Source organism: Octopus bimaculoides, chromosome 3, assembly GCF_001194135.2.
Source record: "Octopus bimaculoides isolate UCB-OBI-ISO-001 chromosome 3, ASM119413v2, whole genome shotgun sequence".
In the NCBI taxonomy this organism is placed as follows: Eukaryota; Metazoa; Mollusca; class Cephalopoda; order Octopoda; family Octopodidae; genus Octopus; species Octopus bimaculoides.
This window is the reverse complement of record NC_068983.1, coordinates 91,365,475-91,378,894: the sequence shown is the minus strand read 5'-3', so window position 1 is coordinate 91,378,894 and position 13,420 is coordinate 91,365,475. Positions and strand designations below refer to the sequence as shown.

The window sequence follows — 13,420 nt, the reverse complement described above, 5'->3', positions numbered from 1 at the left end:
TGTAGCCTGGGAAGAGGAAAAGCAGTGTCGTGTACCTATATACATATACATCTATATACACATATACACATATATATATTTATGCACACACACACACACAGAGGAAAGTTGAATAAGGAGAGGAATGCTTGGGATGTAGTTAAACCATCTTGAAGTCTTCTACGTATGTTTTGATGGACGCACTCCAAAAACGTCCAACAGGATAAATTATGGTCAGCAATGCATCAATCTCATCAGGAAGAATATAAATAAGAACACTCATCAAACAGATGGCTACACCAGGCTCCAATCTGATTTGGCAGAGTTTCTACAGCTGGATGCCCTTCCTAACGCCAACCACTCCGAGAGTCTAGTGGGTGCTTTTACGTGCCATCGGCACGAAGGCCAGTCAGGCGGTACTGGCGACGGCCACGCTCAAAATGGTGTATTTAACGTGCCACTTACCAGTCCAGTGGCACTGGCAACGATCTCGCTTGAATGTCTTTACACGTGCCACCGGCACAAGTGCCAGGAAGGCGACGCCGGGCACAGGTATCATCACGATTTCGCCTTCACTTGCCCCAACAGGTCTTCGCCAGCTGAGTTTTGTGTCCAATGAAGGAGACGACGTTGGCATGGGTGCCAGTCGTCAAATTTAGTTCGATTTCGATTTCACTTGCCTCAACAGGTCTTTGCAAGCAGAGTTTAGTGTCCAATGAAGGAAAGGTACGCATAAGTGGGCTGGCTACACCCCTGACAGAAGCCTTGGATTTAGGTCTGACTTTGCTTGCTGGGTCTTCTCACGCACAGCATATTTCCAAAGGTCTCGGTCAGAAGTCATCGCCTCGGTGAGGCCCAATGTTTGAAGGTCGTGCCTCACCACCTCATCCCAGGTCTTCCTGGGCCTACCTCTTCCACAGGTTCTCTCAACTGCTAGGGTGTGGCACTTTTTCACACAGCTATCCTCATCCATTCTCGCCACATGACTATACCAGCGCAATCGTCTCTCTTGCACACCACAACTGATGCTTCTTAGGTTCAACTTTTCTCTCAAGGTACTTACGCTCTGTCAAGTATGCACACTGACATTACACATCCATCGGAGCATACTGGCTTCATTCCTTGCAAGCCTACGCATGTCTTCAGCAGTTACGGCCCATGTTTCACTGCCATGAAGCATAGCTGTTCGTACACATGTTTCACTGCCATGAAACATAATTACCTAATTTGTATCTAGTTTGATGACTGGGGGCTCTAAGTTCATATCTTATTTAGGTTAACTAAATCACTACACATCTATCATTATGAAATAGGTAATAGTATTATCCTGAAATCTATTATTTATTAATGTAATTGTTATCTAAATACTTTTTTTTCACTTGTTTCAGTCATTAGACTGGGCCATGCTGGGGTATCACCCTGAATTTTTAGTCAAATAAATCAACACCAGAATTATTATTTTTTTTTTTTAGCCTGGTACTTATTCTTTTGCTAAGTTATAGGGACATAAACAGACACATGCATGCGTGTACACACACACACACACACACACACACACATGTAATGGGTTTCTTTCAGTTTTCATTTACCGAATCCACTTACAAGGCTTTGGTCAGCCCAAGGCTATAGAAGAGTACTATGCAGTGGGACAAACTGAGAACTATGTGGTTGGGAAGCAAACTTGTTACCATATAGCCAACTCATGCCTTGTTTGTGAAACTTGTAATAAAAGTTTTCTACCATAATTCCCTTTACCTCTCCAATGCATTATAGGGATATAACTACCTAACTGCTATTTTATTTTATCAACTATCTGGAAAGATGAAGAGTACATTTATTACAAGCAACAAAATTAATGATTTCACTGATGCATGAGGACAAATTAAAGTTGTGCTAATATTTTATTAGTATTCTAGAATAACCTCCCTATTGAAATATTTATAACTTTTTAATGCAAATTTAATGGATCACAATTACAAGATGTAATAAGACAAATACCAATCCAATGCTGTTTAAGAATGAATGCTGCTTATTTAATGATTCAAGTAAAAGTCATTATGATTAATCCTTTAACATCCAGATTATTCTGTCAAATGCAATGCTTTCTCATTCACATTGTTTTTAATTAGTCATGCGTTATCTCAGAGCTTTGAGATTTTGATGATGGGTTTATTTGTAGAATAATATTGTAGGGTAGGTGTGAGAAATCAAACCTGTCCTTCTGAACATAAAATAGGTCAAATATTCAAGCAGGATATGGCTGGTTTAAATGTTAAAAGGTTAAATCTCTTCCACATCAATTCAATAAAATAAAGATAAGATTTGATAAAATCAGCTTTGAAGAGCAGAAATAATGTTATCATTCATCATAAAAGTAGTTACTAGCAGTAACCTTCAAAATAAAAGTAAAATAACTTAATATAAACACTTTTATATAAAATTATGCTAAAACTATCAGTCAGCTTTCCATAGATACTTTTAATTGCATCAGAGGAAGAATATCATTTACCTAGCAAGTTATGAGTATGTTGTGGTGACATGTCACTAGTTCATTCTTTGTCAACTTTGGCTACCAACCCAAAGGTATCTTAGAATACTTCTGTCAGTAAAAGAAAGTCATGCTAAATTGAATAAATGATAGGTTGAAGAGAAATATAAGAACTCAATGGGATGAATATAGACAAACACTATTGATTTGAAGTAAGCATAAAAATAATTCATTTGGAAAATTATATAAGAAAATGATGACATAATAGCTTGATGAATGTTACCAGGTGGTGGATAAGGAATAGATTAGAAACAAATGTAACAAGCACTGATTATGATGATGATAACAATAGCAATGATGTTCATGGTAATTAAGACAATAATAATTACAATAACAGACCTGGCAGGGTTTGGTTCAGCTGTTGGATGGAGAGACATAGTCAGCTCCCCTAACCTACTGAATGCTGCCCCAGCAGCAGTGAAAATCTCCCCAACCTGAAAATAAAAAATAAAAAGAGAATCTTCAATACACAACAGAAAATGTAGCGCGAGAGCATTCAAACAGAAATTAAAGTTAAGACATTAGGCCTCTGATCATTAAGATCAAACTCTGCTACAGCCATTGCATTGTACACATCACTCAGCTTGACCAGATTATGATAGGTGTTTACACCATTATGTCATATTTGAGTACTTATAAGCTGCAGAAGACTTTTAAAAACATTTAACCTTCTCTGCGCTGTTGTTGCAATTTGTCACCCATGGATTTTCTCCCATATAGCTGTAGGCATATTTTGTTGCTTTAGGAAGGGTGCTTAAAATAAACATTTTGCACCATTTATTTCCAGAACAGGTTACTTTTCAAGTCAGAATGAGACTAAACTTCTGTGTTCCGATGCCATTTCATTGTTTATAAACTAACCATGAAGTAATAAAGCTTTGAAATCAAACTTAGTGTTTTGGATCTTTTATTGAATGAAATTGGCCACGAAGATATTGATGGTAAAATTATTTGATGATGAGGAAGTAGACTGTGCTTACAGTTATCATCATCATTATTTAATGTCTGTTGTCCATGCTGGTATGGGTTGGACAGTTTGACTAGGGCTAGCATGCTGCACCAGACTCCAGTCTAATTTGGCATGATTTCTACAGCTTGATGCCCTTCCTAATGCCAACCAGTCCAAAGGTGCAATGGGTGCTTTTATGTGCCGTCACGGGTGAAATTTGCATGACATCGGTATCTGCCACGAATGTGATTTTGCCCAGCTTGATGGGTTTTTTTCTCAAGCGTGACATAATGCCTAAGGTCTTGGTCATTGCCTCCGTGAGACCCAATACTTTTTCAAGTATTAGGCCTCACAGAGCTCAGCCACTTTACCTCCATGAGGCACAAAACTTGAAAAGTGCTTTTTATGTGCCACTGGCACAGGTGCCAGTTACATGACATAAGCATCAGCCACAACAATTTTACTTGGCTTGACGGGTCTTCTCAAGCACAGCATATTGCCAAAGGTCTCGGTCACTAGTCATTGCCTCTGTGGGGCCCAAAGTTCGAAGATCATGCTTCACCACCTTGTCCCATGTCTTCCTGGGTCTACCTCTACCACAGGTTTCCTCCACAATTAGAGCTCAGCAATTCTTTACACAGCTCTCCTCGTCCATACGCATCACATGACCATGTCAGTGCAGTCGTCTCTCTTGCACACCACATCTGATGCTTTTTATGCCTAACTTTCCTCTCAAGATGCTTACACTCTGTTGAACATACACACTGCCAGTGCACATCCAGTGAAGCATACTGGCTGCATTTCTTTCAAAACGATGCATGTCCTTGACTGTCATAGCCCATGTTTCACTGCTATGTAGCATAGCTGTTTGCACACAGGCACCATACAATCTCTCTGAGAGAGAGGCCCTTTGTTGCCAGCAAAGGTTGGAGCTCTCTGAACATTGCCCAGCCTAATCTTATTCTCAGGGCTATGCTCCCAGAGCATCCACCTCTACTATTAACTTGGTCAACTAGATAACGGAAGCTATCTACTACCTCTAGCTTACTCACCTAGCAGTTGATGGAGTCTATCTTCTGTACATTTTTGGTGTTTATTGTACCTGTGCATTTTCCACATACAAAAGCTTATTTTCCCTGTTAACCTTCCTCTGATATTGCTGCACCTTTTATGCGTCTATAGATTACACCAAGTGCATCTTATGGAGTTTCGATACCTTTTCTACAGACTGAGCAGGGCCATCTACCTGAAGGGATTTGTGATTTATTTGCCTTCCTACTCACTAACACTTTAGTTTTTGCTAGGTTAACTCTAAGTTCCTTCGATTCTATACCTTGCTTCCACACCTGGAACTTCTTTTCTAGTTCCGGTAGTGATTCAGCATTAAGAACAAGGTTATCAGCACAGAGGAGCTCCCTGTTATTGCCAGGTGGACTATGATGAACTGAATTCTTTACTGTACTTGTTGCTAACCCTCACTTTACTGGTTGCGTCCCCGCATATGGCTTGTACAGCTCTCACCAACTACTCATCTATCTGTAGTTTCCACACTGACTACCAGATAAGGAATCAGGGGACCCTGTCAAAGGCTTTCTCCATGTCAACAAAAGTACAGAGGTTTATCTTTGGTTATGTATTTCTCCTGCAACTGCCTTACCAGAAATATTAGCATCAGTGGTGCTTTACCCTAGCACAAAACCAAACTGCGTTTCATCTAGACTAACTCTCTCCCTAATTAGTTGGGCTATGACTCTCTCCATAACTTTCATCACATGATCCAACAATTTGATACCTTTGTAACTATTTCTAAGGCATTGGGTGTGACTTCTGCATGAACTACCTGATTTACAAAATGGGTTACTAGACCATAACCCACACCACCAGATATTTTAAGCAGCTCAGCCATGATTCCTGATGGGCCAGGGGCTTTTCCTATCTTCATATCCTTAATTGCTTTATCTACCAAGGTACTATTGATTCAGATAGCTGGTCCTCAACTGGGTCAACATTTGGCACTCTCCTCCTCCCATTCATTCTACACATTCAGCAGGCTTTCATAATGGCATTTCCAAGCCTCTTTCTTTGCAGAATCATTAAATACAAGTGCACCATCATCCATGCAGACACATTTCTCTCTTATGACATCACAGTTTTCTCTCACACACTGTCTTGCAACCTGAAACGCTTCAGTTCTTTGGTCCTCATGTCACTAAACATAGGCAAACTTCTTTCCTGCTACTCCCTTGGCTAGATATACCTGCCTCCTAGCTTGCCTTCTGGTTATCTGATACAGTTTCTTGCTACCCGCACTCTTCTAGACCTGTTTCTTTGCTCTAATGGCCCTGTCTACAGCATTGTTCTACCACTACATTATCATAGGTCTGGATGGGACTTTGCATCAGTAAACTGTCCTGCAGGAATTCTCAATTGCCCTCTATATCACAAGTCTATAGCTCCTCCTCCCTCTCATCAAATTTCTCAATTAGGATGTCCCTAAATCTCTAACCATATGAAGGGTTCTTAAGCTTCCAAATCCTTCTTTTCCAGATTGGTCTGCTTGTTGGTACCTTTCTGGCCTGGAATCTAATGTTATTAATGACTAGACTATGCTAGGGGGTACATTCTTCACCAGGGAGGGTCTTTGTATTTAAGAGCAACCATGCATCCCCGTCTGGTGAGAATGTCATCAATCTGGCTAGCACAGTCAGCTGATTGATAGGTTATCAGGTGACTGACTGGCTGGCTTCTTAGAGTTGGTGTTGCAGATCAGTAGGTTGTTTGCATCACAGAACTCCAATAGCCTTGTTCCATCTTTGTTTTAGAAACCAATTCCATGGCCCGCATGTACACCATGGAAGATACCAGGCTGCTGTCTGACATGACTATTGAAATCCCCAGCTACGAATATGAGATCATTGTGACTCGTCTTTGAGATAACCTGCAGAAGAATATCATAAAAGCGGTCCTTCTGTTCATTCGATAAGCCCGCTTGTGGGGCATAGGCAGAGATAATTGTTGCTATACTATTCTACAAGACTAGCTTGAACTTAAGCACTCTATCACACACTCTGACTACCTCTATGACTTTATCCACCCATTTCTCTCCAAGAAGTATGCCCACACTATCTATCCCGTCACTGTTACCTTCCCAGAAGATTTTACACCTATGTGTCTTCCCTGTGAGGAACCTGACTGAAGCTCCTTTCCACCTTACCTCTAGGATGCAACATTCATCAACATGTCTCTGTTCAAGAATCTCAACAATCTCGCTAAATCTACCTTTCAATGTGTCTACATTGACAGTGTCAACTCTGAAAACTGGGAAAGGAACATGGGAAGGAGTGATGGTATTCAGCACCTGAAAAAAAGGTTTCGGTGATCGTTTGATAACAGACATGTCACAAAAGTTGTTCTCACTTTAATCTATCATTATTCAAACATGTTAAAATTGTTACCTCTATTGGTGATGAGTAATGTAAGCATTGTAAGTATAAGTGTTACTGCTGCAAATATAAATAGGTCAATATTTAAATTAAGTAAATGAGCTGCTCTTGATTAGTCCAACATATATATAGAGAAAGAGGTAGGTGGTTTGTTAATTTATTAAGTAACATATGTCCTTTTGGTGCATGCAGTAGTGTGGATGACTGGTGGAGGTGGGAGGGAGGGACGGAGGTGTGCAGGTCTTTTGGTACAAAAGTGAGGCAGAGCCTGTAGGGGTTTCCAGTACAAGAGAAGAGACTTCCAGTATAGGAGGTGGGGGCAGGAATGGATAGCTGCATCATGGACAAGTAATGGCCAGCTTCACCACAAGAAATAGAAATAGCAGTAAGAAGACACTAGTGAAACACTTGTTATAAGACAAGGAGAGAATCATGGCAAAGTATGGGAATACATAAGTTATGAAACAGGGAAAGAGAATATTGCAAGGATTTAAAGGTCTGAAAGTTATTTGATGAATTAAAGAATTACAAGTTATGAAAGTTGGGAACACATGGGTTATGAAACAGGGAGAGAATATTGCAAGTATTTAAAGAGATATGATTTGAAAGTTATTTGGAAAATTACGAAAGCTATTTTAATTCAAAATGAGAACAATGTACTGAGTGAATACTATCAGCTATGCCTGGCTGATTGAAGGAAAGCACTGGCCCCAAGGAGGTACATTTCTGAGGGGTAACTCTTTCATCCTTAATGCATTACATAAAACTACTATTCATCCATTCCTTTATACATAAAAATCAAATCTGTACACACAATATGAAAGTTATAACAATTTTAAAACAGTAGGTGCTCATGTCTTATGCTGCCCCAAAATAATGCAGAGGAAACTATTCTAGGGGCAAATCAGTATGCTTAAAGATTAAGAAATTTCCTGTATGTTCAGTTTACAATTTGGTTTCAATTCCCAGCCATTTAAATGATCTGTCACTTATTAGAGAAGATTTGGCATATATTCAAATTTATCCTCTGCTGAAAATATCACTATGATATTTTTCTTTAACTGATTTACAATCTTACATTATAAGAGAGAAGCAAATCTCCATCTGTCTGTCTGTCTGTCATAACATCAGTAAGAGGGAGGGAAAGAAGGGGAGGAATCAAAATATGCATTACAATGTATTTTAAGGAGAGGAGAAAAAGTTTTTGTGAAAAGAGAAACACTATGTGAGAAAGAGAAAGTGGGAGAGAGTGTGGTCGATGGCTAGAAAGATAAATAGTGTTGTCACCAAAGTAACTAACAAGTTTTGGGAATTTTAAGTGCAAGTCGGTCAATCTAGCACACAAGATCATTAGCCAAAAAGAAAACAGGAAATGGAAAAAAAACCCATCAAAACGGAGAAAATCCAACTGATGTAGAAATCCTGATCCAAAACTCCACCATTTATAACCATTTTTAACGGTCCATTAAGATTATATAGAACTGTTGTGAGATCCAAAAATCTCAGGATTTCTTTCTTTCTATACCAACTACAAATATGCCAAAGCTCAAGTCCCTGTGGCTTGTACCTTTGGATTTAACTAGGTCTGAAAACAATATGAAATTGACTGTTTGTGACTTGTAACAAAATAGGCTTTACATAACTATTGAAAAAATTGACAAAAAAAGTTTTCTTTCTAAGAACCTTACAAAAAATAGGCAACATTCACTTTTAATTTGTGTAATTTGAAGATGATTATCACCTCAGTTTCAAATGGCTAATTATTCATTTTGGTCAATTAAGCAAGATTTCAACCAGTTTGCTGACCCTCTAAAACTGTCATATATTCATCCAAATTTCACAAAAAAAGTATTGAAATGTTTTTTTTTTTTTTTGGATGCTCTCCAAGATAAAGTGCAGTAAAAATTACATTTAGATATTTTCAAAGATTCATTTTTACAAAAATTCATCTGATAATACATCTGCTTGTCATTGCATTACTTAGCCTGTTGGTAATGCTTTCATGTGATTAGAAAGAAAAGGAGAGAGGGAGAAAAGAGGGAGAGAGAAGCAATGTAATTGTAATGCTTTCACATGATCAGTTGAAGAGAAAGAGAAGAGAGAAAGAAAAAAGAGAAAATGAGAAAAAGGCGAAGAGTGAGACAGAAAGATGGAGAAAGCAAAGGAGGAGAGAGAAGTGTCCATGACGTGATGCAGGAGGAACATATTTGTTATGTGGTTAAAAAAGTTAGTTGAAAGTAGGAAGAGAGTTAAAAATATAATTTTAGCAAGAGAGGTGATGTTCTGATGGTGAGGTTAAAGAAAGGCAGAGAGAGGGGAAAGAGATAGGGAGGAGAGGGGAGAGGAGGGAGAGATAGAGAGGAGAGGGAGAGGGTAGAGAGAGAGACGATGATGGTGGTGGTGGTGACTGGATAGTGAAAAGTGCATTTCTTTTTAATTGAGCCAAGCTTTTTATATCACCTATCACATGCGCATAAGTGCAATTCCGTTAAATATTCACGCTTATTTATATAGCAGATATATGCACATATGATACATATGTATCATATGTATGGGATATTTTTTTTGTTACTCTCCTTTTACTTGTTTCAGTCATTTGACTGTGGCCATGCTGGAGCACCGCCTTTAGTCGAGCAAATCGAGCCCAGGACTAATTCTTTGGAAGCCTAGTTCTTATTCTATCGGTCTCTTTTGCCAAACCACTAAGTTACGGGGACGTAAACACATCAGCATCAGTTGTCAAGTGATGGTTGGGGGACAAACACACATTTATATATACATATATACGACGGGCTTCTTTCAGTTTCCGTCTACCAAATCCACTCACAAGGCTTTGGTCGGCCCAAGGCTATAGTAGAAGACACTTGCCCAAGGTGTCACGCAGTGGGACTGAACCCAGAACCATGTGGTTGGTAAGCAAGCTACTTACCACATAGCCACTCCTGCGCCTGTTAATGAGGAAATGGAAAAATAAGAGTGAAAATTTAATTTAGGAGTGCTGTGCATAAAGTATATAAAGTGTATATATAAAGTGCATTAAGTAATCATCATATTCCAATTTCTTTCACTTTTCAATGAGAAGCAGATAAGCAACTATCTTCCCATACAGACACAACACAGGCTACACTTTCAGGTTTGTTGGATAAAGTTTTCAGAAATAACCCAACAGGTTTACCATAAATTCTGTGAAAGGTGAGAGTAGAGCAGAATCTAAAAAATGTAGGCCAATTTCTCTGATTTCCCATTTCAGTAAAGTTATGGAACAAATCATCACATAGAAATTGATAACATTCCTAGAAGAAAATGACTTATTCAGCAATACACAGCATGGCCTCCATCCTAGAAGAAGCTGTTGTCTTAAACAGCTCTTATAATACCATGATTGGGTTTTGAAGCAGCTATTTGACCATTCAGATGGCATGTTGATAAACTTGATTTCACAATTGCTTTTGATAAGGTGGGTCATGGAATAATATGTCACGAGTTGGAAGACCTTGGCATCATTGGTAAACTGGGAAAGAGGCTGCATGACTTCTTAAAAAATAGACGTCAAGCAGTGACAGCCAATAGTGCCCTTTCTAAGGAAACACAAATTCTAAGTGGTATCTCTCAGTGAACTGTCTTGAGGCCATTAATGTTTATAATAGCTCTCTAAGACATGCCCATGGTCACTCAGACAGCCAGTGATACAAAATTATTACAGGCAATAAAGAACCCAGATGGTGTTGCAGGACCTTACAGCAGGACCTAAATGCAATATACAAGTGAGGAAAACAACATGCAGTTTAATGCTGGAAAATTTAAAGCACTGCACTATCAACTCACAAATGCATTGCAGCTTGCGTATACAAGACTCAAAGGCACTGCAATCCCAGAGTCACAGGCAGTGAGAGATTTGGGGATCAGTATATGTCATGATATATCATTTCATATGCATATTATGAAAATGGCAATAAAGCGCAAATAACTTGCCAAGACAAGGGGAACATCAAAAGAGGAATCAGAAAAGTGGGGTCTGAAACTTTTGAGGGTGTTATGGTGCAAGTTTTCGAAAGAGTACAGGCATGCAAAGCTGAAATAGGCTGCCATTTAAGCTATGTCATTTTTCATATATGATGTAGTGGGGCTGCAAAATTTGACTTGTGCATATTAATTTCCATTATGTCCTTTATATTGTATCAAAATTTCATGCATTTATTTGTAAAGTTAAGGAAGTTATTAAAAACTGAAATCCATCAGTGACTTTTGGGATACCCTGTACATATATAGTAATGGTATATTCCGTTGGGAATATGGTAGAGTACAGTATTCAAAGTGTAGAGTACAGCTCTTATACCTTCAGAGTTGCCCAGTAATATCTGGTAGTATTATATATTTCCAAGTTTAAGATTGGGCATTCATCTTGTGTCAATACAAAATTTGCATCAAATCAATTGTCTAACCGTACTCCTTCTTGTTGACTCCAATTTCTTCAATTATATATATATATATATTACATACATCCATGCATATATATGTACATACATGCGTGTATATAAATATACATGCATGCATACATACATACATATCGACATATATATACATACAGCCATACATATGTGGATTGATCAATAAGTATCTGCAGAGAGAAGCCACTTGGCACAGATTGACCTTGAATTCTACAGTGAACTCTGCACTAAGTTTTTACGTTCTAGCTCACTTCTGCTGTTTTACAACAGTGCTTGAAAGGAAGGTGTGTAGTGTGTGATTGTCACATTGACCAAGGCAGAGAAATCTGAGCAGAGAATTTGCCACAAAATTTTGTCAAAAGCTTGGTGATACCTGCTCAGAGGCCTACGCAAAGTTTTCGAAAAGTTTTTATCATTCTCAATACAATCAAGGACGTCTTGCGCAACTGAAACCCAAGTGTCTTTTTGGTCAGCTGAAAGCAGTTTTAGCACAAACTTGACAGACACTTGTCTCGTACCCAAATCTTCAGTGACAAATGGATTGAACTGAACTGTAACTAATCTGTACATGCTCTGATAACTCATGGATAGTGATTCGATGGTTTCCCCTCACAACTACATACAAATTTGCGACTTAGTTCCGCTGGTTGTGGTTCTTCCAAAACGTTCGACAATATCGACATTTTTTCAGCCATCTTGGACACGCCTGAACCACTTATACACTTGTGTGCAGCTCATTCACACCATTCCATGCATTTTCTGCGACTTTGCGTAGTACTCTGAGCAGGTATTCCCATGATAACTTTGCGATCTATTTCAAAGCGGGGGCACCAGTATTTTCTTAACGAAACACTAACAAAACACTTTGAAACTTGGGACACTGGTAGAATGTGTCATATAAAACATCTTTTACTCTTAGTCTTCTTAACAAAAAAACGTACATCGCAAGTTATTCCATGTTAAAGTTGTCGTATTTCTGTAATTTCAACCAATCACTGACATCTATTCAGCTGAATAGAGTTACTGCTGGGCGGTCATAAAAACGTTATTCCCTGTGACATATTTCATCCGGTTTAAAGGTAATTTATACGCATATATTGTTTATATAATAAATTAAGCTGTGCGTATCTATGTGTGTAACAATTTTAGAGTTCGGATTCTAGAGTTAGGGTTAGTTTTAGGGTTAGGGTTAGGGTTAGGGGATTAATACGATATACACCGTTACAGCGCTAACTGTTTTCAACTGAATAGACGTCAGTGATTAGTAGAAATTATCGAAATAAGACAATTTTTTTACATGAAATAAATTCGAATACAAAAATTTTTTTCTGTTCTATAACACAAAATATATAAGTATACGAAGTTTGAAAGTCTTTCGGTACCAAAAACACTACATAAAACATAAATGAAAACTGGTGCCCACGTTTTGAAATAGATCCCAACTTTCTCTGTCAAGGTCAATGTGATGATCACACGCTACAGACCTTCCTTCCAAGCACTGCCGTAAACAGATGTGAACTAAAACATTATAACTTAGTGTGCATGCAGAGCAGAGTCTAAGGTTAATCTTTGCCAAGCAGCTTTACTCTGAATGCTTTAGCTTTGTTACTATGGCAATAGTCCAGATACTTATTGATCAGACCTTGTATATATATACGTACATGCATATATACATACATGCATGTATATACATAGGCACATAGACATGTATATGCAAAGGTAGAAACTCTAAGATGTACCCAGTGTAAGCTATGGACACATAAAAGGTGCAGCAATATCAAAGGAAGGCTAACTGGGAGGATAGTTTTTGTATGTGGCAGATGCTCAAGAGCAATAAACACTGAAAATGTGCAGAAAACAACTTCTGCCATATTCCAGGGAGAAAAATGAGAAGTAGTTGATAGCTTCCATTATCTAGGTGACCAGGTCAGGAGCAGGGGTGGGTGCACTGAAAGTGGAGCTGCCAGAATAAGAATAGTCTGGGCAAAGTTCAGAGAGCTCTTACCTCTGCTGGTAACAAAGGGCCTCTCGCTCAGAGTAAAAGGTAGACTGT

General features: G+C 38.6%; 1 protein-coding gene across 1 annotated transcript in view; it reads right to left on the bottom strand.

The window, feature by feature from the left end:
* Nucleotides 1–5,382, bottom strand: part of LOC128247375 (chromatin complexes subunit BAP18-like) — a 16,296-nt gene extending 10,914 nt beyond the window's left edge. Inside the window, exons 1-2 of the mRNA XM_052966761.1 lie at nt 5,269–5,382; nt 2,867–3,030 (exon numbers count right to left, since the gene is read on the bottom strand). Coding sequence (XP_052822721.1) covers nt 2,867–3,030; nt 5,269–5,382 — 278 coding nt within the window. The remainder of the gene's footprint in view (nt 1–2,866; nt 3,031–5,268) is intronic.
* Nucleotides 5,383–13,420: the final 8,038 nt, after the last annotated feature.